The 26,822-nt window shown below is 59.1% G+C and overlaps 5 protein-coding genes across 7 annotated transcripts; 2 read left to right on the top strand and 3 right to left on the bottom strand.

Moving 5' to 3' along the window:
• Positions 1-2,774: 2,774 nt before the first annotated feature.
• On the bottom strand, positions 2,775-4,394 carry LOC308530806 (uncharacterized protein C16orf86; the record flags this gene model as incomplete). Its single annotated transcript, XM_081107522.1, has 4 exons — positions 2,775-3,210; positions 3,334-3,551; positions 3,854-4,083; positions 4,290-4,394. 4 exons carry the CDS (start codon positions 4,392-4,394, stop codon positions 2,801-2,803), a joined length of 963 nt encoding a protein of 320 aa, XP_080963648.1. The 3' UTR covers positions 2,775-2,800.
• ENKD1 (enkurin domain containing 1) lies at positions 4,076-7,981 on the top strand. Of its 2 annotated transcripts, XM_081107520.1 has the most exons (8): positions 4,076-4,666; positions 4,845-4,944; positions 5,041-5,235; positions 5,789-5,961; positions 6,900-7,025; positions 7,125-7,288; positions 7,388-7,524; positions 7,602-7,981. In XM_081107520.1, exons 2-8 carry the CDS (start codon positions 4,860-4,862, stop codon positions 7,760-7,762), a joined length of 1,041 nt encoding a protein of 346 aa, XP_080963646.1. In that variant the 5' UTR covers positions 4,076-4,666; positions 4,845-4,859; the 3' UTR covers positions 7,763-7,981. The 2 variants fall into 2 exon arrangements, with proteins under 2 accessions (XP_080963646.1, XP_080963647.1); XM_081107521.1 differs by lacking the exon at positions 4,076-4,666 and having other exon boundaries at positions 4,684-4,944; positions 5,041-5,202.
• Positions 7,982-8,162: 181 nt separating this feature from the next.
• Positions 8,163-10,005, bottom strand: PARD6A (par-6 family cell polarity regulator alpha). The gene is made up of 3 exons (XM_081107519.1): positions 9,846-10,005; positions 9,243-9,465; positions 8,163-9,021 (listed from the first exon to the last, which is right to left on the bottom strand). Exons 1-3 carry the CDS (start codon positions 9,906-9,908, stop codon positions 8,270-8,272), a joined length of 1,038 nt encoding a protein of 345 aa, XP_080963645.1. The 5' UTR covers positions 9,909-10,005; the 3' UTR covers positions 8,163-8,269.
• Positions 10,006-10,303: 298 nt separating this feature from the next.
• ACD (ACD shelterin complex subunit and telomerase recruitment factor) lies at positions 10,304-13,783 on the top strand (the record flags this gene model as incomplete). Of its 2 annotated transcripts, XM_081108591.1 has the most annotated exons (13): positions 10,304-10,481; positions 10,636-10,796; positions 10,878-11,020; positions 11,142-11,235; positions 11,321-11,397; positions 11,775-11,819; positions 11,925-11,959; positions 12,095-12,246; positions 12,324-12,420; positions 12,495-12,578; positions 12,732-13,111; positions 13,246-13,337; positions 13,590-13,783. In XM_081108591.1, the coding sequence occupies 12 exons, from the start codon at positions 10,698-10,700 to the stop codon at positions 13,666-13,668; spliced, it is 1,377 nt and encodes a 458-aa protein (XP_080964717.1). In that variant the 3' UTR covers positions 13,669-13,783. The 2 variants fall into 2 exon arrangements, with proteins under 2 accessions (XP_080964717.1, XP_080964716.1); XM_081108590.1 differs by lacking the exon at positions 10,304-10,481 and having other exon boundaries at positions 10,698-10,796; positions 11,925-12,246.
• On the bottom strand, positions 13,743-26,187 carry CARMIL2 (capping protein regulator and myosin 1 linker 2; the record flags this gene model as incomplete). The annotated part of the gene is given in 41 exon segments (XM_081108353.1): positions 13,743-13,904; positions 13,990-14,067; positions 14,371-14,451; positions 14,609-14,824; positions 14,919-14,990; positions 15,111-15,147; positions 16,076-16,198; positions 16,282-16,645; positions 16,731-16,831; positions 17,686-17,915; positions 18,371-18,437; positions 18,551-18,700; positions 18,876-18,963; positions 19,034-19,194; positions 19,364-19,477; positions 19,561-19,689; positions 21,254-21,355; positions 21,437-21,599; positions 21,767-21,939; positions 22,076-22,133; positions 22,223-22,319; positions 22,419-22,500; positions 22,615-22,684; positions 22,881-22,985; positions 23,096-23,221; positions 23,223-23,272; positions 23,276-23,398; positions 23,518-23,630; positions 23,709-23,795; positions 23,873-23,967; positions 24,072-24,160; positions 24,239-24,314; positions 24,452-24,525; positions 24,639-24,709; positions 24,897-24,988; positions 25,100-25,224; positions 25,351-25,413; positions 25,655-25,748; positions 25,750-25,780; positions 25,783-25,890; positions 26,148-26,187. Coding segments are annotated over 41 exon segments (4,428 nt in total). The 3' UTR covers positions 13,743-13,794.
• Positions 26,188-26,822: the final 635 nt, after the last annotated feature.

Here is a 26,822-nt window from a genome sequence, read left to right as displayed (position 1 = left end):
TCCTCCCTGTTCCAGCAACCAGAAGCGAACTTCCAAAATACCTGTTGCTTATTTTCCAACCCCCAGCCAAAACTAGGCCTCAGACCCGGACCGTGACAACAGTCTCCCACCCAGTGTCCCGCCTCTCCCTTTCTCACTCTGTCCTTCACACGGCTGCCCTAAGAACCTCTCCAAAATGCCGGGCCCAGATCCTTCCTTGCCTACACCCCTCATCACTCTCAGACTCACCCACCCTGGCCTCCTGATGGCCAGGCTCTGCTTCAGCCGTACCAAGTGGCCCTCCTGCATGCAGCTGGCATCTTCCATACTAGCAAGGCTTCACCCCTGGCATAGCCTCTGCCTGGAAGGCCACCCAACTCTCCAGGAATCGGCTGGAGGGCTGCCTCTTCACTATTTCCTAGGCATCGTGACCGTCACCCCCACCGCCTGTGGTCCCACAGTCTTTGTCCTCAGCTCTTCCATAGCATGTGTCTGCTTGCATCGTGCTGCTTCTGCATTTCTCCCTTAGAGTGAGCTTCTAGGAGGAGTGGTGACTTGTTCTTTTCTGTGCCTAGACACACCTGTCAGGTAACAGGCCTCAAGAAATGTAGACAGGTCATTTTCTTCTATGGTTACTGAGTATTTCCTACCTCACCTGCTGGAAGAAAGGAACAGAGCTTCCTTATCAGTGTTGGTCCATACCTCCAGCCCTGGAGACCACGCAGGGAAAGCAGATGCTTGGCCTTCCTGTGTCAGGCCTTAGCCAGAGAGCCCCAGGGTACTCAGATCTGCAGGGCTCAGGAAAGGGTGGAGCTTCCTTGAGGCCCAGATGTGGTCTCATAAAAGGCCATTTCTCTCCAGGCTTCAACCATAATGTGAGGGGGTCAAGCTCAGTTATCTTGAGGGGCCCTCTATCTCTGAAAAATCCCAGAGAACCTCTGTTCATCCCTATGGGAAGTATTCATTCTGCATGGTCCCTGTGGACAGTACTTCCTGGGTAGTCAGATCATTATCCCAGGAAAAGCATAGGTACCTTTTAAACATATGTATGTATGTATATGTATATCTATAATAATAAAAGTGTAATATGCTAATTAGACCAGACGTCCTTCTGGACGACCTTCCGCACGAAGCTGGGGCTGCAAGGGAAGCCCGGGTCCTGGGTGCCAGAGGGAAGCCAGTGCCGGCATCTGGGGGAAGGAAGGCCTACTCACACAAATTTCGTGCATTGGGCCTCTAGTATATGTGTATAATATATGTGTGTGTATATATGCACTTTTTTTTATTTCAGAGAGAAAGGGAGAGGGAGAGTTAGAAACATTGATGATGAGAATCATTGATTGGCTGCCTCCTGCATGCCCCACACTGGGGATCAAGCCCACAATCTGGGCATGTGCCCTGACCGGGAATCAAACAGCAACCTCCTGGTTCATAGGATGAGGCTCAACCATTGAGCCATGCCAGCCGGGCTTCTTGATACCTTTTATGGGGGTCCTCTGCTCGGTAGTTATGACGCAATGACAAAGGCCTTTGGGGAGTTCACAGTCTAGTCCTGAGACAGTTAATAAACACAGGGCAGTGGTATGTGGGTGCTACAATGCAGGGCAACACTGGCTTGCCAGGAAAGAAGGTGCCCTGAGTTTCTCAAAGGTCCATGTGAACTAGCCAAGTGAAGGGGTGAAGGATTTGGGCTTGAACATTGTGCAGATGAGATACAGGAGGAAAAGCAGGTTGTAGGGAGGAGAAATTATTCATTTGAAATTCCCTGTGTTTATAGTGTCAGAGGGACATGCAGGAGGACCAGGAAACAGTTGGATATGAGGGTTTTCAAAATGGCCAGCACTGGCCACCTATTCCTAGAGAGTCCTATGGGTAAGAGGCAGTGGTCATCTGGTGGCTTGACTGTCAGACTCCAGGGAGACCATTCACCACCACCACCACCCCTGCCTGCCAGTAAAAAGGCCCTGATCCTCTGTCACTAGGGGCCATTATGGGGGCAAAGTCTGGTCCAGCTGTGGTTTAACAACAGAGCCTCCCAAAGCTGCCAGTCTTGGGGCAGGCAAACAAACTGCCACTTCAGAGGGAGTATCCCAAGTGAGGGAGTGTCCCCTCATGGTCAGACTAAATGCAAGCCCCTTCCTGGGAGACAGGGAACAAGGCCACGCACCTGCTTCCGTGACCTGACAGTCCCTTTCCTCTCTCTGCCCCCTGTTCCTCATCACATCCCTCCCCATGCTCGCTATATCCTGTCTGATCCTCAGGTTTACTTGAGGAGCCTTTAAATCAGTGGGTCTCAACCTTCCTAATGCCGCGACCCTTTAATACAGTTCCTCATGTTGTGGTGACCCCCAACCATAAAATTATTTTCGTTGCTACTTCATAACTGTAATTTCGCTACTGTTATGAATCGTAATGTAAATATCTGATATGCAGGGTGTATTTTCATTGTTCGCGACCCACAGGTTGAGAACCGCTGCTTTAAATGCACAGAAGCAGGCCCCACCCCTGCAGATTGATTCAGTTAGACCTGAGGTAGTGCCCACAAATCCATACTTTTGTCAAACTCCTGGGCGATCCAGATGACCAGTCAGGCTTCAAACCCTGCCCTAGGGAATCCTCCACCCTTCCCAGGCTCTCCCACTTCAAGTGTCTTATTTGGGAAGTCAAAGTCTGAGAAAAAGGAAAAACATTTATTTTCAGCAAGTTCAAGGTCCCAAGTTGGGGCAGGGCAGAATTCCCCCTTTCACCTGAGGGCTGAAGCCCACAGGCTGTGCTCTGGTCCTGGCTTGGGAACAGAGGAGCAACCCCTGGGATGGGACAGTCACTTGTACTGAGGAGACAGTGGGGGTACAAGTGGGGCAGCGCAGACACTTAGCATCTTGCTGATGTCCACCTGAGTTGACTTATCCAGCTCGGTCTTGAGGAGGCCACTGACCCCCAAGCTGGGCAAACCCCCAGGCTCCTCTCCAGCCTCCTCGCCAAGGGGAACCAGAGCATGGGTGGGAGACACGAACATACTGGGGCAGGGCAAAGTGCGGCCTGAGCCCAGCTCACCTGCCACTGGCAGCGAGGCTGGCAGTTGTTCCACACATGCCTCCTTGGGGACCAGGGTTGGGTCCGACTCAGGTTCCACCTCGGCCTCAGCCTCCCTCTCCGCTTCCCCTGCCTCGTTCAGCTCAGGGTTGCAATAGTTGATGTACTGGTACAGGGGCCGTAAGCGTTGGGCCTTTCCTGCAAGGACCCGGGGCAGAGCAGGGGCTGGAGCACCATACTGTGCCATGTCAGGAGGCCAGCAGGCAGGGAGGTGGGGGGGGGGGGCGCGGACGGAGAGAAGGGCCAGGGACTGCCACTCACGCTCTAGCCCCAAGGTCTCTGAGGGTGCAGACGCTGTGCTGGCCACAGCTGGGAGTACTGGGGCGCCCAGACTCTTGCGTTTCTTGGCTTTTTTGTGCTGTTTGGTAGATGGCGAAGGCTCGCTCTGGCTACCTTCCAGGTCCTCTCTCTGCAGCGGCAGTCCCTGGGGCAGCTCAGCTTCAGCCCTAGGATGGGCTTGGTGACTAGGCCCTGGAAGGCTGGGGGACAGGAGGCTTCAGGAGGGAATAGCCCTGCATGCCTACCACCTCAGGCCCAGATTCTTGTCCCTTTCCTGGTCAATGAGGCCCCGAACTGGATAAGGGCTAAGAGCTCATGTGAGTTCAGTCCTGAACAAGGCCTTGAGACTCCCTCTCTTAGGGACAGAAGGGGTGAGGAGTGATGGTGGTGGCAGGGGAGAAGGATGCACCCTGCAGGAGTGCAGGAATTTGGAATCCTACTGGGGTGTGATACCCCCCACCCCACCAACCCTATTGTTCCTTCCCTCTGAAAGCCCCCTCACTTGACTAGCTTCCTCTTGGGACCATGACTGGACCTCACAACAGAGGCCATAGGCCTGGGGCCTCTCTCCTCCAGTGCCTCCACCTCTGGCTTGAGCCGCTCTTCCTCCAGCTTGAGTCGTTCCTCCTGGAGCTCCGGCTCTGAGACTGGTCCTGTTGGACGCCTGTCTTCACCCTGGGTCCCACAGGCCTCATGGGCTGACACCAGGCCCTGGTTTCCCATTACTGGACACTAGAGGTGACACAGAGGTACCTGGTCACCATAGCCAAAGGATACAGGGATCAGTCATTAGACACCAAATGCGGATGAAGGGCGCCAGCCCCTGCCCCTGTCTGTCTGTGAAGTCTGTCCTGCCAGTTAGGGGGTCAACGTACAGAGTTTGGCCTCCTAGAGAGCGCCGAGGCCAACAGTAAAGGCTAGACAGCCCCGATGTTCACCTCAGAGCTCTGAACGTGGCCATGGGGTGCCTCCGAGAGCTGTGCAGGCCCTTCCGCCGACCCCTCTTGGGCTCCTGGTCGCCTCTCGGTCCCTGCTGCGGCCATAGCTGCGCGGAGTCAGCACATCTGCTGGGAGTTGGGAGTGAAGGCGAAGACGGGCCCTTTTCACTGCTGTACCCGGAAGACTGGCTCGGAGGCGAGAGCCGGGGTGGGAAAAGGGACTGGCGATCGATCAGCTCTACCCTGAACTGGAACTACAAACCCCAGAAGACTTTGCGCCAGGGGCATTGGCCCCTGACCCCAGAGGCGGAAACTATTGTTGCTTAGCAACAGCAAACCCGTCGAGTTTCAGCGGCGGGCTGCAAAAAACTGCTCTGGTGAGCCCCTGCCTGGGTGTCGAGGGGGAGGGGCGCGAACGAATGAGGGAAGTGGGCGAGGAGCGCAGGCGGCTAGTGCAGGCCGGGCCGGGGTCCCGTCCAGGGAATGGCCCGGGGCTGAGGACGGAGGTCGGGACCCCAGGGACGCAGCCTGGCAGGCCTCGGTGCACCGTTACAGGGCTACGACGGCGGCATGTGCGAGGGCCCGTCCCGCATTTCGGGGCCCATCCCCCCAGACCCTACGCTCTGTCCTGACTACTACCGGCGGCCCGCCTCCGGTGAGTTGGGGGGTGTCGCGGCCCAGGAAGGCCCGAGCTAGGCCCGGGTCCGGCTCCACCACTGAACCCCGCACTCCGCTCTGTCGGACCCCTCAGCCCAAGGGCGCCTTGAGGGAAACGCGCTGAAGTTGGACCTGTTGACCCCGGACCCGGACCTGGACGCCACCCCGCCCCGCGGCCCCCGCATCCGTCCTGAGGGCAGAGCGATCCTGGAGCGTGGCCGATGCGGCGTGGGGGGCATGCTGCTGCAGCTCGCGGGTATTTCCCTAGGCCCACGGGCCTGTCCCAAGAGTAAGTTCTGGGCAGAACGGGCAGCGAGGCAAATCTGAGAGCAAAACCTGAGGTCAAGAACCGGTGCTTCTCCTGCCCTGACCTGGGTTCAGGCTTTGCCGCTCCGAGTGTCCATTTCCCCGACGGTAAAAGGAGGGAGAAATGCACTACCTTTTCCTTCTCACCGAAGAGGGCTGAATGAGGTAGTTCAGCTGCAGGAATTCACATATCAGTTAAATGGTTGTTGCTTAGTGCCTACTGTGTGCCAGGCCCAGTAGGTGCTATGAAACAGGTTGAAGACAAGCATGGGCCATTATTGAGTCAAAGTGGGAGACAATAGACAAGTAAGACGAATGTTATATATAAGATGATTAACGGTGTACTTCACACCAAAAATGTAGAAAATAATCAGGGATAGAAGATAAATTACCATGTCAGGAAGGAAATCAGATGGTGAGGGGGATGGAGTACCTGCATAGGGTCTAACTTAGAGCGGTCAGACCTGTGTGTGAACTGGTATGTTGGATTTCATGGGCTACATGCAGGGCAGAGCCCGGTACCATCTTTTTCCCAGGGAAGGACCCTAAAGACCATGAGAAGGAGAATCTGAGGCGGATCAAGGAGATCCAGAGGCGCTTCCGTGAGCAGGAGCGCAGCCGGGAGCAGGGCCAGCCCAGGCCCCTGAAGGCTCTTTGGCGCTCGCCCAAGTATGAGAAAGTTGAGTCCCGAGTCAAGGCCCAGCTGCAGGTAACTGCCTCAGGGAGCCAGAAGCATTGTCCATCTTATTTGCCAGGAGTCACTTATACCCTGATCTGAGTTATGGGGAGGGAGGAAAATCCCAGGACTAAGGTAACAGGAGACTAAGAAATAGCTGGTTCTGTTGCAGCGGATTCTCAGAAGTGGTGATGGCTGGGTGTTCCTGAGGGGCAAGTAGGAATTAGGCAAGGGGAGAATGGAAGAGAACATTCTTTATAGGTGAACCCTCACAGGTAGAAGTCCTGAGATTAGAGGGAGTGTGGGCATGGGGATGCTGTGTACACTTTACTGCGAGGGGATAAGAGCATGAGGGTAGGCTAAGAAATCAGCTGGGCCCATATGAAGAGCCCCATAATCCACTTTTCAACCTTTATTTCTACGGGCAGTGGGAAGGTCAGGGACAGGGGTAGGGTGGTGGGATTCTGTCTTGAGTAGATGGTGGCACCATTTCTCTATCAAGGGGAAGATCAGGATTGAGAGAAAAGACAATAAGGTTATCTGGGGATGTGTTGAAGCTGGAGCATTTGTGAAACTCCCAGGGGGTGGGAGTGTGTCCAGGAAGCAGCAGATGGAGAATCAGGTCTGGATCTCAGGAGTGAGACCTAAGGAGTTATTGAGGATCAGGCTGAGGACGATGAGACCAGGGAAATGACCCTGCATTTGCGGGCTTGGAAGCCAGCTGCCAATGACCTTGGTGAGGACATATCCAGGAAGCTTGGCTAGGAAGGAGAGAAAAGAATGGTAGCTGGAGCCAGAACTGAGGTAGGAGGGGTGGTTTGTTGTTAAGGATGTGAGAGACACACATGTTTAAAGGCTGATGAGAAGTGCTTCTTTAAGAGGGAGGAGGCCCAGAGGGCCGGGGATAGAGGCTCGGTTTTGAGACCTTGACCACAGCCTGACTGATCCCTTTTCTATGCCCTGCCCTCCAGGAGCCTGGCCCTGCCTCTGGGACAGAGACTGTGCACTTCCTGCGGGCTCACTCTCGCTGCGGTCCGGGGCTCCCACCACCCCGTGTCCCCAGTCCCCAGCTAACCCCACCAGATCCCAATGCCAAGGTGAGAGTGTGTGTGGGATAGAAGATGGGACAGGGATCCTGGGGGTTCCAGGGGAACAACTCAGTGCTGTTTTCCCATCACGTTTGCCATGTCCTGCAGGAGCCAGGCGTAGGTGTGGACTTCATTAGCCACAATGCCCGCACGGCCAAGAGGGCCCCCAGGCGGCATTCCCGCTCGCTGCAGGTCCTGGCACAGGTGCTGGAACAGCAACGGCAAGCCCAGGAGCACTACAACGCCACACAGAAGGGCCACGTGCCCCATTAGTAGGTCCCACTGCCCAACACCCAGGGTGAGGGATGCCTGTGGCAGGTGGGAGCCAACATCTGCCCTGGGATTATCAACCTGAATCTGTGCATCCACAGCTTGTTGGAGCGTAGGGATTTGTGGCGTCGGGAGGCTGAGGCCCGCCAACTTAGCCAGCCGGACCCTGCCATGCCCCCTGGTCACACGCGTATGCCTGAGAACCAGCGTCTGGAGACACTGAGCAATCTGCTCCAGAGTGAGTACGTGGACTGGATGAGGAACGCACTGAGGACCTTGCATTCCTGCCTAATACTGTTTCTGGGCCCCCTGTAGGCCAGAGCCAGCTGCTGCGTGAGCTGGTGCTGCTGCCTGCCGGGGCAGACTCACTGAGGGCCCAGGGCCACCGTGCTGAGCTGGACCGGAAGCTGGTACAGGTAGAGGAGGCCATCAAGATCTTTTCCCGCCCCAAGGTCTTCGTGAAGATGGATGCTTGAGCCCTTTTACAGGGGTAGTGACGGGTCCTAGCTGAGGATCATTGCGTGGTTGCAAAGGACAGGGTCAGGCCCCATCATCAAGTCTAAAGACAGGAGTAGTGTGGGGGGACTAGGGGGTATCCCCAGAGCACTTTTCCTAGCCACTGGTGGCTACAGAAGGGCCATCCTAGCCCAGCCTCTTTACCCCTTTGTCAAAATTAAATTTTTTTGTACACAGTGGGGTTGGTTTCCTTAAGAGCTTTTCTTACCCTGTAAATTGTAACCGTGGTGGCCCTCCTGCTGCTCAACTGCAGGAAGGTCTCTCTGCTGCCCTTACCACTCCGGCCTCATGTCCAGGGCAGAAGGCAAGGCTGTGGGATCAGGGAGGAGGCTGGGGCTGGGACACAGAAGGACCGTCACTGCATTTGTAGAAAACCTTTAATGTTCCCCATACTGAGAGGGCCCTATGAACAAGCTAAAACCCCACTGAGGAGTCCCCTGGAGTGGCAAGAACTGCTTCCTCGTGTGTCAGAGGCTGAAGCCACTACCATCTCCTCGCATGCTACTCCCCCAGCCAGAGCTGGCTTGCTCCTGATTGTCCAGGGATGGCAGAGAGCTGCGGGCACTTGGACGTAGGTGGCCTGGGTGCAGGTCCCAGCATGGAGAGCCCTGAGACAGCCCATTGGAACAGGGAGGCTGGCGGTTCTCAACGACCAGATCACTACTGTCATCATCGCTTTCCGGCTCAGTAGGCCCAGGCCCAACAGAGGGAGGCCCTGTCAGACGCCCAGATGCCCCACGCACCACATTATTGCGCTGATTGGCTGGCTTGACAGTGACGATGAGGTTGTGGCTGTTGGCGACCATCATATCTGTCACTTGGTCCAGGGTCTTCCCAGCCACCTCAATGCCATTGACTTCGAGGATCTCATCACTGACTGCCAGCAGCCCTGTGCTCTCAGCCAGGCCCCCTCGTACCAGGCGAGAGATGAAGATGCCTGGGACACGTTCCAGGCCCTGGGGAGCTACACGAACGCTCATGCCATCTCGGATGTAGAAACCTAGTGGGCGGTCAGAGCCGTGCTTGTGCAGCCGCACACGCCGGTGGGTCTCGGGCAGTAGGTCCACATCTATGACTGAAGAAACCTGGCGGAAATCTTGGGGGAGGCTGATTAGGAGGGGTGGCCGGGTGCGCAGAGGTGCCACTGGCCGAAGTAGGAGCCCCTTCTTACGCCGCTGCAGAGAGTTGGAGGCAAAGGCTAGGACGCTGGAGTCAGCTTCTGGAGAGGGAGACACTGAGATCAGAGACCCTGTTCTCCCTTTCCCATCAGGCCCCGACAGGGGGCAGGGGACACTCTATTTCCTACCACCTGGAGGTCAGCCCAAGGGCAGGGGTTGCTGAGGGTGAAGCCTGAACACCCTGGGCATGAACTTAATCCCTGTAGACCTGCCCTGTCACCCTGCCCCACAGAGGCTGCCCACTGTACCCCATTCTCCTCACCCCGCTTCTGCACTAGCAGGCGCAGCGGCTGGGGCCCACTGGTCAGGGCCCGGTGCAGGCTGTCGTCGTTGGTGAGAGGCAATAGGTCGCCGTGAGCATCTGTGTAGCCAAGCAGCACGTCCAGCCCCGGGATCTGATGCACCGCACGCAGGAGCCTCGAGAACTCCTGGAAGCCGCTCACAGAAGCGCGGGGCAGCGCGAAGCGTCGGAACTCGGCGTCAAACTAGAGGCAGGGAGTCGGGGGAGAGGAGGGGTCAGGAGGGAGCCTGCGTCCTTTCTCACCACAGGTCGAGGGGTGGCAGGGGTGAGAAAGCGGGCTGCGGCAACAGCTGCAGCTTTGTGCCCAGACCTCAGCTCCAGTACAAGGGACGCTGTCCAAGGTCTTCTCCCCGCCCTCCAGGTAACCCAGGCCACAGAGGGACTCCAGAGGCCGGCCGGGAAAGGAAGAAGGATGGGCGCGGGAAAGCGAGAAAAGCCAGAGACTGGGATGTGAAGGATAGTGGAGAGAAAAAGGTGGTGGGACCAAGGAGCCAGGGAGGGGAGAATGAGGGAATTGGAAGCACCTAGAGCGGAAGCCGGAGCTAGGACTGGAGGGGCCCTTACTTTGCTCTTCACCTCCAGGATGCTGTCCGGACTGCGCGCCGGGGTTCTCTGTGGCCTGGCCATGGCGGGGCCGGGCGGGCCCGGGACCCGGCGCCAGGCGGCCCCGCAGGTGCACAGCCCGGCCGCCCGGCCGGCCCGCGCCGCCCCGCCCCTGGCGGTAGCACTCGCCCCGCCCTCCCATCCAGACCGTGACGTCAAGGGGCCAGCTACGGAGCGTGGAACGCGGAGTCCACGTTTCCTAGGCAACGGTGATGGGGATAGAGACGTCTTCGTGTGCTCTTACGTCATGACGCTACTGTTCGTCCCGCGTTCCGGAGCCCGGGGAGCGGCGGGGGCGGTGCTCGGCCAATCCGAGCGGAGCGTGATTCCTATTGAGGGTTGTGTGTCATATTTCTCCTGGCCTTACAAGACTAATTTTGTAGATGAGAAACTGAGTTATAATATTTACGGAGTCCTTTGGGGTCACACGGCGTTGAAGTGGCTTCGAGCCAATTCCCTCGGACTACCCTAGGCCGCAGCGTCAGGCCCCAGGTTCCTCCCTCTCCATCTGAAACAGCCCTGGACCCCTTCCTGCCCGGTGCCAAGGGAGTTTTGGCGGACGGCCCAGAAGAGTCTCCGGCTTTGTTGCTCAGAGAGGTAACAAGCAGGGAAGGACCTAGTCGAGCCGACAGGAATCTGCGCGCAAATTCCCTAACAGTATGCGCTCGTGCGCACGCGCGGGCACGCACATGGGCGGGGCCTCGATCTCAGGTCCCGCCCAGCGGTCATGCATTTCCTCTTCCGTTGAAAGGCGGGACCGGGCGCCCGCGGGAAACCTGGGTGAGCGGTGCTGCGTTAAATTCAGCTGCGGGGATGGCAAGGTTGAGGAGCGTGGTCCTGCGGCCGTGGATTCGAGAGCTGGTCCTGGGCTTAGAGAGACTCTCAAGCCCACGGGCCGGGCAGCTGCTTCAGGTGAGCCCCCCAACCCCTTAGGGCCCGGAGCCTGGGGTGGGTCCCCAGGGCGGTGGAATTGACGCCCGTTGCTGTCGTCAGGTGCTTCAGGAGGCAGAAGCCGATGCCCCAGGCCCGTCCTGCGCCCCTGACACGTCTGATGTCGGGGCCGCGCTGCTTGTGTCCGACGGGACCCACAGCGTCCGGTGCCTGGTGACGCGGGAAACTCTGGACGCCGCGGACTGGTGAGAAAGGCGCCACAGGACCGTAGAGGATTTGAACCCAGCTGGGCTCGAGGTGGGCGGGCCCCAGGCGGGCGGGACTCAGTTTCCGCCGGCTGGGCTGTGAGGGTCGAGCTCTCCGCAGGGAAGAGAAGGAGTTTGGTTTCCGAGGGGCTGAAGGCCGGCTGCTGCTGCTGCAAGACTGCGAGGTCCGAGTCCAAGTGGCAGAGGGCAGCGCGGTGAGTGGTGAGGCTGGCTTGGGCGGGTTACTTGGCCTGAGTCCGTGACAGCCCCTGAGACCCATCCCTGATTTCACCCCTCTAGCCCGCGGAGTTCTACCTGCAGGTGCACCGCTTCAGCCTAATGCCCACGGAGCAGCCCCGGGATTGGGTGATTGGTTGGTAAGTGATGCCTCCACCCTCCAGCTGTTCTCCCTATCCAGGCCTGGCTGGCGTGGGCATAGGCCAGGGGTGGAGAACCTTTTTTCTGCCAAGGGCCATTTGGATATTTATAATATCATTTGAAGTCCATACAAAATTATCAACTTAAAAATTAGCCTGCTATATTTGATCGGACATTTTTTTTTCCTCTTTTTTTTTTTTTTGATCTGACATTTAATTAACTCACCCCTAGTGCCTTGATAGGGCCAGATCAAATGATTTTGTTGGTCTTATATGGCCCGCGGGCCAAATGTTCCCCCATGTCTGGCCTAGGCCTTTTGGGTGAGAGGGCGTGGGTCCTTAGTAACATTGACTGCCTATCACCATCTTTTTCGTAGCAACCAGGACCCAGATGTGCAGAAGAAGCTCAAAGACTGCCTCGAGTGAGTCTAGAATTGGGTTTGGGCCAGGTGTGTCTTGGTCAGATGGTGGCAAACATGTTGACAGGCCTCAGGGTCGTTCCTCAGGCCTGTCCCCTCTTTCTGTAGGGAGCACCTTTCAGAGTCGGCCTCCTCAAATGCAGGTAAGTGGGGGTTGATCCTAACTCTCTGTAGAGTGACTTTCCAGCTATCGCCTCCTGCTCCTTTAGTAAGCCTCTTCCCCACCCACCCTACCCTTATCTTCAAACTTCAGCCCAACCCTGCCCCCCTGACTCTAGGCCTTTCACTGACCCAACTTCTGGATGAGGTGCAGGAAGAAGAGGCGCATCAGGGGGCACTAGTGCGCCTGGCTGAGAGCTGTCTGATGCTGTCAGGCCCTTGCACAGCACCCCCGCTCACCCGCTGGGCCACCTCCAGCCACTTGGCCATGGTCAGTCTAGGGCCTCCCTTGGGAAATGTCAGGGTGAGGAGTTTGGCAAGGGCCAGGCTGACAGTTCACTTCCACAGGGAGAAGCTGTGTACACTGTCCCCAGCCTATGGCTACACATCTCTGAAGATGACCAGCAAGTCCTGAACTCTCTGGGCGCAGATCAGAGGACACAGGGTAAGGACTGGAGAGGCCCAGAGGGGAATATCTGGGGGTCTGGTCCCCACAGTGCTGATAAGCCTTTCCCCTAGGCCCTGAGCTGCCCCCACCAGACCCCGCTCTTCAGGACCTGTCGCTGACCCTGTCCTCCTCCCTTTCCTCACTCAGTTCCTCAGGTAAGGTGGTGCTAAAGCCAAAACACTGCCCGGGCTATGCAGGAAGCTATGAAAGGGACGAACATGGCCCCTGGAGACCTGCCTAAGGTCATAGGTCACTCAGCTGGTCTGAGCTGAGAGGGCTATGCTCACAGTGAGTCCCTTCTTCCCCAGGAAACCCTGCCTTATGCAGCCACATGTCATCACAGGAAAGCAGTGCCAGTGTCAGCCTTCTGCCTGCCCTGTCCTTGGCTGCTCCAGACACAGGGCAGAAGGGCAGCTCCCAGTCCCAGCCAGCCATCTGCTCAACCCCCCACCCCCTGCCCCCTAGCTCCCCACATACCAGCCATATAACCAACTCCCCACTCCTGAGTTGTACCCCAAGTCTGTCACCTCTTGGTCACATCCCCAATTCACATCAGGCTGATGTGACCAGGCCCCAGCCCCAGAAACATAGACTGGAGTTCAAGGAACTAGGGTTGCCCCCCAAGAACTGGCAGCATTCTCCAAGGATAAGAACCACCGAGGGAGTCCTGGAGTCCAGTCCTGTCTGGGTGAGCATAGTCCCCCTACAACTGGAGGGTAGAATGGGGTGAACCTTGGATAGAGCTGGGAGGAGAGCTGGGGTAGCCTTGGATGGGGTTAGGGGTCCTTCTTGGCCCCTCTCCAGACACCACATCCTCTTCAGGACCCACCAAAGAAGCATCGTGATGGTTCCGCCTTCCAATATAAGTACGCTCCACCCTGCACGTCCCTCCGTGCCCAGGTCCAAGCTGCCAGGTGAGTGCCTGGGGCTGTCCTGCTCTGTGGGAAATGTCTGGCCCAGGGGCCGTATAAGGGCCTCAAAATCATTTGGTCTGGCTCTGCCAAGGCCTTAGGGGTGAATTAAGTAAATGTCTGGCCAATTATAGCAGGCTAGTTTTTAGGTTTATAATTTTGTAAGGCCTGAGAATGATGTTGTAAATATCCAAATGGCCTTGGTAGAAAAAAGGTTCCCCAAACCCTCACCTACAGCCTTGGTTCTCTTCCCAGGCTCCCTCCCCAGCTCCTGGCCTGGGCCTTGCATTTTCTGACGGAGCCACAGCCGGAATCTGAGCAAACCCAGGTGTGAGGGGTCATGTGACCACGTAGGAGAATGTGTGCATATAGGTCTATGCCTCTGGGTGGACAAACAGTGCTCCACACTCTGCTTTGAGTTTTTTAATAAAATAATCTCATGCGGCAGGAAAGGAGAGGATCAGGGGTTGGGGCCGCCTCTTTGGTCTGTGGTTGGGGAGGGTGGACTCCGCTCAGGGCTGGAGGGCTCTGTATACTGTGGGAGCAGAGGCTCGGCTTCAAGGCCAGATCCTGCAAAAGGAGGTGGGGAGAGAGGAAGGTCAGAATTGGACTGAGCGGTCCTGCCACCCTAACAACCAGCCCAGCCCCTTCTTACCTAGGCTTGGTGACGGGGGTGCCTCAAGCTTTGGCCTTCGCTTGAGGACAGGGGACCGCTGCAGCCTTAAAGGCCGTTCTGAGGGACACAGAAAGGCTGTGGCAGGTTAAGTGCTTGCCCCCACCCCTCCGCCCCCAGTGTGTGCCAGTGCACACACATGCACGCACACGTTGCTTCAGAGCCTCCCCTTCCCCTGTGTCCTCCTACCCCAGCAGAGGTTGCTCTTTTGGAGTTGGAACCTGGGCTCATTGGAAGGGCTGTCAGACCCTTGCTCCCTGGTTTCTCACCCCTCACACCACCAGTGGCCCCCTCACCAGAGCCATGAAGGGAGACCCGAGCCCACCCTCCTGCACTCAAGCACACATGGACGTGTCCCCTCACCAACAGGGGCCTGGAGCTGGTCCTCATGCACAGACACTGCTCGTCGCCCTGCCGAGAGAGGCCTCGGCCTCAGCTGGCCATCTGGGGGAGGCCAGGGTATCAGGGTATGGTCCCGGCAGCTGCCACCACTCCAGCCCTTGTCCCCTACCTTCAGGGTCCCCAGAGGAGCTAAATTCCCAGCCGGGACTCCTCCGGCCCCCAGTCCAGTATTGGGGTGGGGGCTAGCATGCCCATTTACCTTCATTTCTGGGCCCCAAGCAAGGATCCTCTGGGAGGCCCAGGCTGTCTGGGGAGGGACTGGCTTTTCGTGGGCTGAGACAAGGGGAAGGGGGTCCTGGACCATCGTGTGGGCCCCAACCACGGCTCCTAAGCTCTGCATTCAGCTGCTGCCCCAGTGTCTTCCAGGTGGTGGACTCGGGCCCCTGGCCCCCTGGCCCAGGTCTGCATGAGGGGTCTGTAAGGAGAAGAGTTTTAGCCAAGACCTAGGCCAGGCATTGGAAGTGAGCTTGACCTGCATATTCCCCCACCACACAGTGGCCCTCACTCACCAGCAGACACGGAGTGGGTGCGGGACTTGATAGAGATGGGAGGGGCCTCCGAGGAACTGTCCATAATGTCCCCTGCAAAGTAGGTCGGGGGGCTCAGGCACCAGGCCTTGGGGGTGAGGAGAAGGGCTTCCCCACCCCTCTCCCAGAACATCCTCCTCCCCCAAAATGTACTGCCCTAGCCCAGGATCTCACCATCTGAGCCAGCTTTCTTGATCTCTCCATCTTTGCTCTGTAGGAAATAGGGAAGTCAAGCTCAGCTGTGCACCACCCTTACCCTAGCCTTGTTCTTATAACTACCACTAAATGTGGGCAACATGCCCTAACCAGTTTGGCTCAGTGAATAGAGCATCGGCCTGTGGACTCCAGGGTCCCAGGTTCGATTCCAGTCAAGGGCATGTACCTTGGTTGTGGGCACATCCCCAGTAGGGAGTGTGCAGGAGAAAGCTGATGGATGTTTCTCTCTCATCAATGTTTCTAACTATCCCTCTCCCTTCCTCTCTGTAAAAATACCAATAAAATATATTTAAAAAAATAAACGTGGGCAACATGCAAACTCAGTCCTGGCCTTCTTAAAGTTCAAAGTCGGGGATGGTGGAACACAGACACACACAATGTGATTTCTTAATTCTCTGATTCACTTTCTATAATGTAGTTCTTATTAGGGACTGATCAGAGTGGCATTAGCCAGATAGCGATGGGAAAGAGTCAGGGAAGCCTCGCAAAAAAAATGCAGGGATGGATGGAGAGGAGCCTGTATAACCAACCCGTGGGTGGTGATGAGCTGGTTCGGGAGGTGCAACCAGGGGAGGAGAGCAGTGAGAAAAGCAGTGACCAGGGCTGAGACCCCACAGGCCTTTGAGGCAGAGTTAGGAGTCAGGGCAGAGGCTTAAGAGGAAGCCCCTAGATGACTTGCTGTTACAAATGTAGGTAACAAGGTCAGATTGCTGTTAGATCTGCAGCGAAAGGACTGTCACACCTCCAAGGAGGAGATAGCAGTGGCCAGGGCCAAAGCCAAGAGGGAAGAATGGTTCACTATTTTGAGAAGGAGGGGGTGGAACAGACCTGTGTCATGAATCTCCTCCTGGTCACACACGTCACCCACAACAGCCACATGGCACCGGCCCCCTCACTTCACACTGTGTCCTCCCCAAACTCACCTGTTTCCTCTTCCCTTCGGCACTCCCGCTGCCTCTGCTCACGCCAATCCTCTGCAGCATCACTTGTACCCTCTGTTCAAAGGATGGGGTCAGTTCTGTGTCTCCTCGCTCCAGAGGCCGCCTCTGGGGTCAGAGATGCCAGAGTGGGGAGAGAGCCCAGTGCCCTCAGTTCCAGCAGAGCCCTCGCCCCCGTCCCCAGGCCTCACCTTGTCAGGTCTGGCACCCAGTGCTGCCTCCTCCTCCTCAGCAGGCAGCAGTATCATTGAGTAGGCCTTGCTTTCCCGAGTGTAGCGAGGCCGGCTCCTGCGAGCAGGGTCAGGGCTGCCGGTGCCCCCTTCAGCCCCACCAGGCTCCTCCCCACGGCCAGGGCGGGCCGGTGGCCGCAGTAGGTCCCCAAGTGTGGTTTTTCGAGTGCGGGCCGCTGCCCCAGGGCTGGTCTCTAGATCAGGCCGTGGCCCCCGTGTGGAACGAGGCTTCTTGAAGGCAAAGAGGGTGCCCAGCTTCTTTCGCAGCGTACGGGGGACAGGGGTGGTACCCCCCTCGGTGGCTGGGTCCTCCTCAGGGGCCCAGCTGTGGGAACAGCCAACAAACAGTAAGCAGGAAGGCCCATGCAGCAGCCCACCCGCTCCCACCCCTGCAACTGCCCCTCACTCACAGGCGATCCTGCTGGATCAGCCTTTTGGAGAAGAATTCTTCCACACCCTCATCCACTCGGGCGCTGAGCCCATTTCCTTCCTGCGGCAACGCTGGGGGCACCTGGGGGACATCACACAGTCAGGTGTCAGGCTGAGTGCAACTGTGAGTTCTTTCCATCTCCCGTGTCCAACGTCTGCTCTGGGCAATTCCAGGAGCTGGGATGACTCTAGGGGGCTGCTGACATGCAAGCTCTCTCCCTGTCCAGCTGGTGGGCAAATATACTGATTTCACATACCTCACCCACAGCTGGCCCTGGACACACACCCTCCCACACCTATTCTTGTCCCAAGGAGTGTCCTACACTTTCTGAACCACCCAGTCACTAGCAGGCTGGAGCCCACGCATCCCCTGGGTCACACGTTCTCACCTGCCACCCCCTCTACTCCAAACAGCTTCCTGCAGCATCCCCCACCCCCACCCCACCCGGCCTGCTGCTGCTCAGCAGCTCAGGCCTGCTGCGTCAGACCCTCTGGGGGGCCTCAAGCCAGCTCCAGTGCCCTGTGCCCACTACCCAGCCAGTACCCGGTCCACACACAAACCTCCCCCCACACACACCATCCAGATGTGCAGGAGACAGGATTGTCCCTGTAGTCAGGGAGCCCAGTACCTCTCAGTAACCCTGAGGGATGTTGGATAAGAGAGCCACCCTTTCTTGCACATCCACCCATACAGCAGGCCAACCTGAGGCAGGGTTGGTTCTACACCCAGGTACACCCTTAACAAAGCCCAAACGCCCATGACCCCGCATGGGTATGGCCTGGGGTGGGGGGTGGCCAGGAAGAATCCAGGATGTAGCCACATGACCAGGTGATTCTGGGCCTCCACAACCCACCTCCTTGCCCACCATCGTCTGAGAAGCAAGCAGGCCACCCGCGACCCCCAATCCACCACCTCTGGAGGGGGAGGACACTCACCTGAGGGCCCCCAGGCGGCGGGCGGTGGTGGTGCTGGCGCCTGGGCCGTGGCCGGGCCCTGGTCGGATGGCGCAGAGGCTGCCCGGAGGGTGGCAGGTCCATGCGAGGCAGCGGGCCGGCGATGGCCCCGGGAGCGGCAGGGCTCGGAGAGCCGCGTGCAGATGGGCCTGCCTGCGGCTCCGCATCCTCTCCAGGAGCCGCCAGCTCGGGCTCCGATTCCTCAGCAGCACCTGAGGGGAGAGCACCAGAAGAGCACAGAGCACGGAGGAGCTCGGGGAGGTGGCAGTGGCGGCGCTAAGGCGGCAGGGGACCCGCCCAGGGCGCGGGGAGGGGCCCGGCAACGCCGCCCGCTCCCCTCCCCCCTGCCAGCCCCTCCCTGCCGCTGTCCATGGTGCTGAGCGCGGCCCCGAGCGAGCGGCGCGTCATGCGCGTACTGGGGGTAGGGAAACGGGGGAGGGGGGGGCGCGAGTGGAGACAGTGTCTAGGCCCTGTTCTGCCCAGGTCCTGCTCCATGCTGACTGACCACAGCAAACCCCAACGTTGCAGGGTGCACGGGGGTCCTGGCCTGGTCCAGGCAACGGTGAGTTTCCAGGACAACAGGGCTGAATGACTGTGTCCAGGTGTTCAGGTCTAATGGAGCTTCAGCCCAACTGAGTAACTCCCCTTTCCCCAAGCCCTGACTTACTGTGAGCGGAGGGAACCAGGTGAAGACAGGGGCTGGACTCAGGCCATTTCCGTGGAGGACTGTCGTTCTGTTGGGGAGGGCACAAACTAGGCCTGGGGCAAGAGAGCCTCCCCACCTTCCACACTCCAGAACAAGATGGGAAGATCTGGGTTCCAGGCCCAGAGTTCTGGCAGCACCTACCTTCCGCTCCTCTTCATCCTCCCTTTCCTTCTCCTCAGGGAAGAAAAGGCCTTCCAATTTCCCAGGCCCAAAGGGGGTGGGCTGGCCTTCTTCCAGGGCCAGTGTGGCAGAGGGCATTGCCACTGTTGTCTGCTGAGCCAGACTCGCCACCTGCAATACCAGGCACCCCAGAGATGGGTAGGTAGGGCCCCAGCCATAGTCCCATCAGTACCTAGGGAACCCTAAAATATCCCTGGGGTTTATGACCCCAGAAGACATGAGAAAGTCCCTACCAGGTAGTGTGTGTGTGTGTGTGTGTGTGTGTGTAAGCGCAGTTTCCCCTCACCAGCCGATCCTGTGCTGCACTCAGACCCGCCAGAGCTTGAGCCACAATGCTCTCTGCTAAGGACCCTGTGACTGACAGCCGCATGTCCCTGAGGGCAAGAAAGGGTAAGGATCAGTGTGCTGTCTCTGCCCAGCCCAGCCCAGCCCCATCCAGCTTACCTGAGTCTAGTGAAGGCATCTTGCAGCAGGTGCTCTGGGAGCAGCTCTGGGAGGCCCCTTGAGCCCACCAGGACCCCCTCTAGCTGCTCCCTCCACCTGGGTCCCTGCAGCATCTGTGGGCAGAGGCTCCTTGTTGTGTCCAGTGTGGCCTGAGTGAAGTCCTGGGCAAAGGTCAGAGCATGGTGAGGGTGTGACTAGGACCTAGACTGGATGGCTTGAGGCTCTGACCCCCACAGAATATTAACTCAGGGAATATTAACCCAGTCAAGCCTATGGGGTGGGGTCAAGCCTACACATGGAGGTGGGGCTCGGGCAAGGATGCCATCTCACCTGAATGTCGTGGCGGCAGACCTCGCCCACCTGCCCCAGGAGGCCCTCCAGCTTTTGCCTCAGCTGCCACTGATGGCTTGGGGAGCTTCCTGCCTCATATAGAATGGGGAGAATCTGGAGATCAAGAAGGAACAGGAGTTGCAAGGTGACGCCTAGCGAAGAGGAGAAGGGTCCTCATAATGGGAGGGTGTGCTCACACTGAGAGAGAAGTTGGCATTTTGGATGGCATCCTCAGCCTGGTGCACAGCGGCTTCACCCTGAGGCCCAGCACCACAGCCCAGCAGCTCCACCAGCTCCTGCACCGACTGGCAAAGTTCATTCACTTCCTGAGGAGCATCAAGAATTGGTCTCAGCCCTAGCTGGTTTGGCTCAGTGGCTAGAGCGTCAGCCTGTGGACTGAAAGGTCCCAGGTTCGATTCTGGTCAAGGGCACAAGCCTGGGTTGCAGGCTCAATCCCCAATAGGGGGCATGCAAGAGGCAGCGAGTCAATGATTCTCTCTCATCATTGATGTTTCCATCTCTCTTTCCCTCTCCCTTCCTCCGTGAAATCAATAAAAATGTATTTAAAAAAAAAAAAAAAGAATCAGTCTCAGTCTGGTCCCTTCCAGTCCCCCAAGCCCTGACTGCCTCCTTCCCAGGGTCTCCAACAGGGTGTGAGGTCCTGAAGCCAATACCACCAGGCCCAGCCTATCTGTTCAAGGAGGGAGAGCAGTGCCTCCTTTGGTTCATTGCAGGGACCTTGTATACACTTCCTAAGTGTACAGAATAGAAAGAAAGGAGCGGTTAGTCATGTCTGTGTTTTAGAAGCTCCGTTTGTTCACCACCCACCTGGAGAATAGACTGAGAGGTGGGAAGAAAGGGGAGTGAGGCACCATAGAGGAAGAACTAGGGACGGGGGCAAGGGAGAGCTGGCATGGGGTGAAGAGGTCTGTGCAGGCTCCAACGTGGGCAGGAGAGACCCGGTTCAAACCTCTGTCCACAGTACTTCATGGGGGTGGGCACCAGGGAGACTGGGCCCAGGGTAGAGAGAAGAGTTTGTAGGAGATAATGCGATCACTTGAAAATATACAGCGTGGGAAGCCCCTGCAGGATGTCTGGGTCGAGGTGCCTGGGCTCTGGAGCTTGGGAGAGAAGTGGGATTTGGGAATGGAGAGGTGGGAACATTTCTCACAAAGGGAAGGTAGCGGAGGGAGATGAAGCCAGAAGAAAGGTCACTGGGTTGGCCACAACAGGTCAGTGAAGAGGGGAAGGAAGACCTGTAAATGGGAAGTCACATGTGGGGCTACAATGGGCGGGAGGAATTGAGGGGAGATTTTTAAACACCTCCCATCTTTAACAGGAGAGCCTAATTAAATGCTTTATAAAGGCTGTGGGGGGCGGGGGGGCATGGGGGGATAAGGACACGTGGAATACCTTAATCAAGAAAGAAAGCCGAAACCGGTTTGGCTCAGTGGATAGAGCGTCGGCCTGCGGACTGAAAGGTCCCAGGTTCGATTCCGGTCAAGGGCATGTACCTGGGTTGCGGGCACATCCCCAGTAGGAGATGTGCAGGAGGCAGCTGATCGATGTTTCTCTCTCATCGATGTTTCTAACTCTCTATCCCTCTCCCTTCCTCTCTGTAAAAAATCAATAAAATATATATTTAAAAAAAAAAAAAGAAAGAAAAAATAAAAAATAAAAAGGCTGCCAGTGGTATTATTTGGGGGAACTATTTCAGGAATGAGTGGTTCCTCTCCAGACCAAGGAGAGGGAACTGTCTGGAACAATGGACTTTAGACACCTGGCCCCCAGAAAGCCAGCCCTTCAGACCCATGGAGGCTCCCAGGTGCCACAGCTCTCCCATCTCTCTATCTTCTGTTTGAACTCAAGGTTTAGGGAGGGGACACTGACCTGCTCAGAGGGATTAGAGACCCGACCTAGTGGCTGCTGGCATGAGGTGCTGGCAGGAGAGGCCTGGTCCGTGTGGTTGTTCCTCAAGAGACAGGCTTGGATCTAGGGACAAGGGATGTTGGTAAGCGGTGGGGAGGAGGGCCATCGCGGAGAGCGGAGCAGCAGCGAAGGGACCCCCCACACCTGATGCACTGCACGTGCTGTCATTTCCGGGCGGCTTCGCTGCGCCTGGGCCACGTCGGTCAGTGGCAGAGGCATGGCCTTCAGACTTCGGTTCTGCTCCAGAGCCTGAGCCACGTCCAGCAGGCCCAGAGCAGATGTGTGATTCCGGTCCCAGACCACAGACCTGGGCCGGGAGGGACGGGGCTTCAGCCGGGGGCGGAGCTCCTTCAGGCCACACCCAATCAAAGGACCCGGTTCATCCCCTTCCATTCAGCCCCACCCCTTAGCCCAGCAAACTCCTCCAAGCCACGCCCTCCTCCCCATTGGCCCCACCCCTCTGACCCCGCCCACCGGAGCCGGGTGTTAACTCGGAGCGCCTTGGCCAGCATCTTGGCACCCGTGTCTCCCATGGCGTTGCCGCTGATATCCAGGGCTGTCAGGTTAGGGTTGGTGGCCAGGGCCCGAAGCAGAACGCTGGCGCCCAGCTTCAGCCTCGACTCGGCCACAGACAGAGACTGCAGAGGCTGGGGTTAAGAGAAAGCCATTTGTCACTCAGGGGTCAGCAAGGAGGGCAGGTCACAAGGTCTGAGGGAGCAGGATTGGGGGGGGGGCCCACAGGGGCCCATTGATTGAGAATCCCACTTGGTCCCGTGAACTCACACAGTCGTCATCCTGCATGAGCTGGACAATCCGGTGCAGGACGTCGTCCAGGGTCTCCCTGTGGGCATGGGCCACAGTTGGGGTGGGGGGTGGGGGCTCGGGGGGGGGGTGCTGTCTGGGAGGCCCAAGAGTGGGATGGGGGCTCACTTGCACCGGACGTTGAAGTTCCTTCCAAGGGCCACGTGTCGCAGGGACCGACTCCTCCCGATGGCCAGCACCAGAGTCACCATGTCTGAGCCGAAGCCTGGGGGCGGTTGGGGTCACGCATGGGCGATGTTGCGGGAATGCGGGTGGAGAGGGCATTGGGGGGATAGTGGGAGGACGGGTTTCCGGGCGGCCTCACCATTATCCGACAGATCCAGGGAGCTCACTGCGCCAGCATCGCACACTAAGTCCTGGATCACCTGGGCGCCCGCCGAGCGCAGCTGAGGGTGGAAGCGGAGCGTCTCAGGCAAACAGGCCGCAGGTGGGGAGGCTCGGGCGGCCAAGGGCCCCGCGCCCCCGCAGCCCCACTCCTGGCGCTGGGGCTCCGCGCTCACCTCACAAGCGCTGAGGTCCAGATGCAGGTCGCCCATGTGCGTGTTGAGCGCGAGACCTTCCAAAAGGGCCCTGGGAGGGGATGTCACAGGGGGTGGCGGGAGCTGGGACAGGGCCCCCCAGGTCGCGAACAAATACCAAGAAGGGAGGGCCAGGGTGCTGGGAAGGTTATGGGTCCGGTAGGAGCGGAGTGGGGTGAAGTGCTGGAAGCCTGGCTTGGCTGATGGCCGCACAGGTAGGGGGCGTGGCCACGGGCAGCGACACTCACCTGAGCGCGTCCGGGGGCAGCTTGCAGCCCGCAAGGGCCAGGTGCCGCAGCGCCCCCGCGCGGCTGAGGAAGAGCTGCAGCGAGGCGGGCGCGGCCCGGGACTTCCTGGTGGGAGAGCGGGAGGAGTGGGCTTCCGGGCGCAGGAGGCGGCTCCCAGCAGTCTGACCCCGCACCCCCCCCCCCCCCGCACCCCTGACCACGCCCGCCCTCCTTACGTGCGGGAGAAGACGTTCCTGGAAGCGTCGAGGTGGGTGAGGCTGGCGCAGCAGCCGCGGGACAGCGCGGCGAAGAGCTGCGGGAGGAGGGTGTGGGCTGCACGGGCCAGAGGACTGAACCCTCCCGCCAGCCTTGCCCTCCAGTCTACCCACGGGCCTCACAGCCGGCGACCAGCCCTATTGATCATCCCTCCCCCCCCCCCCGCCCCCTGACCACCTCCTCACAATGTCCAGGGCGGTGTCGGTGCCGGCGAGATTCAGGACCGTCAGGACGTTAGGGCGGCTCAGGAAACTGTAGAGGCCCTGGTGGCAGGATGGGATGGCAGAGAGGAAAGGAGCCAGGGATCGCCTCGCCCAGAGCGTTCTGACACCCCACTACCCGCAGCGCCCCCAATCACTGCCCCTAAAAGACAGCCACTCACCCCGTTGTCCTCCGAGGCCCCCAGTGCCCCGGGGTTTCCCGAAAGATCCAGGTGGGTCAGGGCCAAGTCAAAGGCGGCATTGGAAGCCAGTGCCCGGCCTAGAGCTTTCATTCCTGGGGGTGGAGGAGGGGGTGGCTCAGGCCCACCCACACTTGCTCCACCAGCCCTACCCTATCCTTGGCTCCACTTACCTCGAGGTGTCAACCCCGTCTGTGCTAGGCTGAGTCTCCTCAGGGCTCCAGGACGATGCTCCAGGTATCTGCTGAGTGCAACCACGCCTGGGGGTAGGGGCACACCTTGTGGGTCCCCCCTTCTCCAGCTCGCACCCCGGGCCCTTCCCCAGGCTCAGCCATACCTCGGTCATCCAGCAGGTTCCCCGCCAGGCTGAGTTCCCGAAGCCCGGAGCTCGAGTGGCCTGCCAGCGCCTGGGCCAGTCGCCGGACAAAGTCTCTGGGGACCAGACCCCAGGCTTGACACTCTGACTCTGGGTTCCCAACTCCTCCCAATCCCAACTGCCCAGACTCCCCTCCTCAAGCCCTTCCTGTCTCCCTTACCCCCTCAGGCCACAGGTCTCCAGCACCAGCTCCTCCAGGTGGGCCGACTGACTCATCATGTGCAGAATCTGTTCCAAGACCTCAAGGCTCTGGGAACCGGAGGGGAGGCTCAGTGGCTGCACCCTGGTCCCCACACCCTCGCCCCCTCCTTGCTCCTACCCTCGCACCAGCTTCACGTCCACACAGGAGAGACACCGGAACCACAGGTTGTGGGACAGGGCAGCCACACTCAGTGCCAGGTCCCTGGGTGGGAGAAGGGGCAGGGGCAGGGCTCAGGGTCCTCCAGCCAGATCGCAAGCCCAGCATCCCGCTCCATGGAGAGGCTCAGGAAAGTGGGTCATGGCATCCTCCTCCCTTCCCAGTCCTGGCAGGCCACACACCGACTGCCCAGGTGGCTGAAGTCTCCGAGGCTGAAATGGCGGCAGCCCTGACGATGGTAGATGGTGTCCACGTCCTGGAGGAAGAAAGTGTCTCCAGCTGGCTTGGGGCCACCAGGAGCAGGGAGGGACTCAATGCACATGGGGAGGAGATGTCTCCAGAGCCCCCCAGAGAGGGCCCTACCCTCACCCACTGAATCTCCTCTCGGAAAGGGAAGCCATTGTAGTCACACAGAGCCTCGTACGTCTCCAAGAAGCCACCTGGGGAGGTGCCAGGGGTATGACAGGGTCAGGTGGGGGGAGGAGAGAGACAAAAGATGGTGAAGATCAGACCCAAGCTGGGAGGTGGCTGTCCCTCAAGTGGCTCTGTTCAGTTTGGGAGACCTCCAAACCTGGGGGGCTGGGGCTGCAGGAAGGGGTGGGCTGGAAGCCCCCCCGTGGCCCTTACCACAGGGGCTACTGGGTGCGGTAGCCTCTGAGGGGCTGCTTCTCTCCAGACGAACCAGCATGGAGGGGGGCGTGGGCTTCCGGAACAGCTTCCTGAGGAGGGGGAGAAAGGAGAAGGGAAAAGGTGCTTCCAGCCTCTGGGGTGTGAACCTGCCCACTGCCAACCCCCTTCCCTGCCAGTCCCTTGCAGGTGCTGGGCCTCACCCCAGGGTGGAGTGAGGGAAGACCTTCTTGATGGCCGCAGCGATGTGCTGGGCCAACTGTTCCAGGGCAGCCACACCAGGGAACTCCAGGACCAGCTCAGGCAGGGACTCCAGCTCAAAAGTGACCTGGGGAGAGCAGGTGGTGGGCTGGGCTGGCTGGGCTCCATGTGTGGGGGAGGGGAAGGGAAGGGGCAGGGGAAGGGCAGGGGCAGGGGAAGGCAGACCCTGGCAGGCGGGTACTAAGGTTTTCACCTGAGGGGGTGTCTCCTGCAGTGCCATGGCCTGGACCTCCAGGTAGCTGAATGTGCAGTCCACCTGTGGAGGGCCTGGGTCAGCCGGGACCAAGGCCGGAGCCCCACCCTCCGGGGAGCCCAGTCCTTCGTGCAGCCTGGAGCTCAGAGCCTGATGGGCCTACACTCCAGTCCAGCCTGCTGCCTGAGCCCAGTGCTGTTGGAAGGGCAGAGCCCACAGGACAAGACGAACAGCGCTGCAGCCGTCTTGTCAAGGAAGCTGCTGGAGGGCAGGGTGGGTGGTGGCTGGCCTGGGAGGGACTCACCCTTAATGGGAGGCAGGTGTGCAGCAGGTAGGCTCTCCATCGCAGCAGCGCCTGTGGGGAGAGAGTGCCTGGCACCCTGTTCAAGGCAAAAGGTCTTTCTGCTTGGGCCACGGCACCCTCCTAGGCTGACCCCTGCCATACCAGGACGTGGCCTTGCTCAGCACCCTCCCGCTCTGGTAGCCAGGTTTTCAGCAGCAGGTCTGCCTCCTTGGGCCACAGGAACCTGGTGATCTCGCCTGCGGGAGGGCAACCTGCTGGATGACTCTAGTCCTCCCGTGGAGGTCAATACATGCCCATGGTCTATACCAGCCTAGGGGCCTGGGCTCATCTATGAGCCAGCAAGGAAGGAGTGGAGTGGATCTTGGGGTAGCAAGCCCTCCGAAGGAGCAGAGAGAAGCGCTTGCCCGGCATCCCCCGAGCTCCGGGTCGGCCTGGTTTTGGGGCCCGCACTGCTTCCTCCCAGACAAGTAGGCAAAGACGGGCCGGCGCTTACCTCGCAGCTCACAGGATATGCCGTCGGGGGTCTGAGCCATGGGGCCGGGCCAGGCGGCGGGGGCGGCCCAAGGAGCTCCGAGGGGAAACTGCAGCTGGCAGGCGCGCACAGGAAGCCTGGGGCCCCGGGCCGCACTGCAGCCACCTGCTCCTCTTGCAGCGGAAGGTACGCGCTGCTTCCTGCCAGGCCGCCCCCAGCCCGGCTCCTCCCCGCCCTCGCCTCCGCGGGCCTGGAGTGGTCGCCCGGTTACGTGGGTGCGGAAGGAAGGCAGAGTCCCCACTGCCCGTCCACCCCGTCGCGCAGGAGCTAATCCGGCAGGCCGGGCGGGCGGGAGTGGTGAGGCCTGCAGGGTCGCGCAGGCGTCCGGACCTCTAGCGGTTTCTAGCCCCCTACTTCTACCCCAGACCGCAGTCCCTGCAGCGAGCACCAGGGGGTGCTGTCCGCCCGGGGATTCCCTCCCCGGCTCACCCTGGTTAGTACCCTGAAAAGCCCAGCTGGAGAGGTGAACACGGGGGCGGGAGGGAAGGGCATCTGTTCAGCAGGGGTGTGGAATGTCTCCCAACTTCTAACCTGGAGGCTGTGACGCTCTTCTCTGTGGCAGAGGTTCCGCGGCTTTCATCAGGCTCAGGCTGGGTCAGGCGAGAAAGTCCACGTGTGAGTGCTCAGGGGGCAGCT

Source organism: Myotis nattereri (assembly GCF_964212035.1).
Source record: "Myotis nattereri genome assembly, chromosome: 15".
NCBI classification, from domain to species: Eukaryota; Metazoa; Chordata; class Mammalia; order Chiroptera; family Vespertilionidae; genus Myotis; species Myotis nattereri.
Note: the sequence above shows the minus strand (reverse complement) of the source record. Positions and strands in the feature narration are given on the sequence as shown.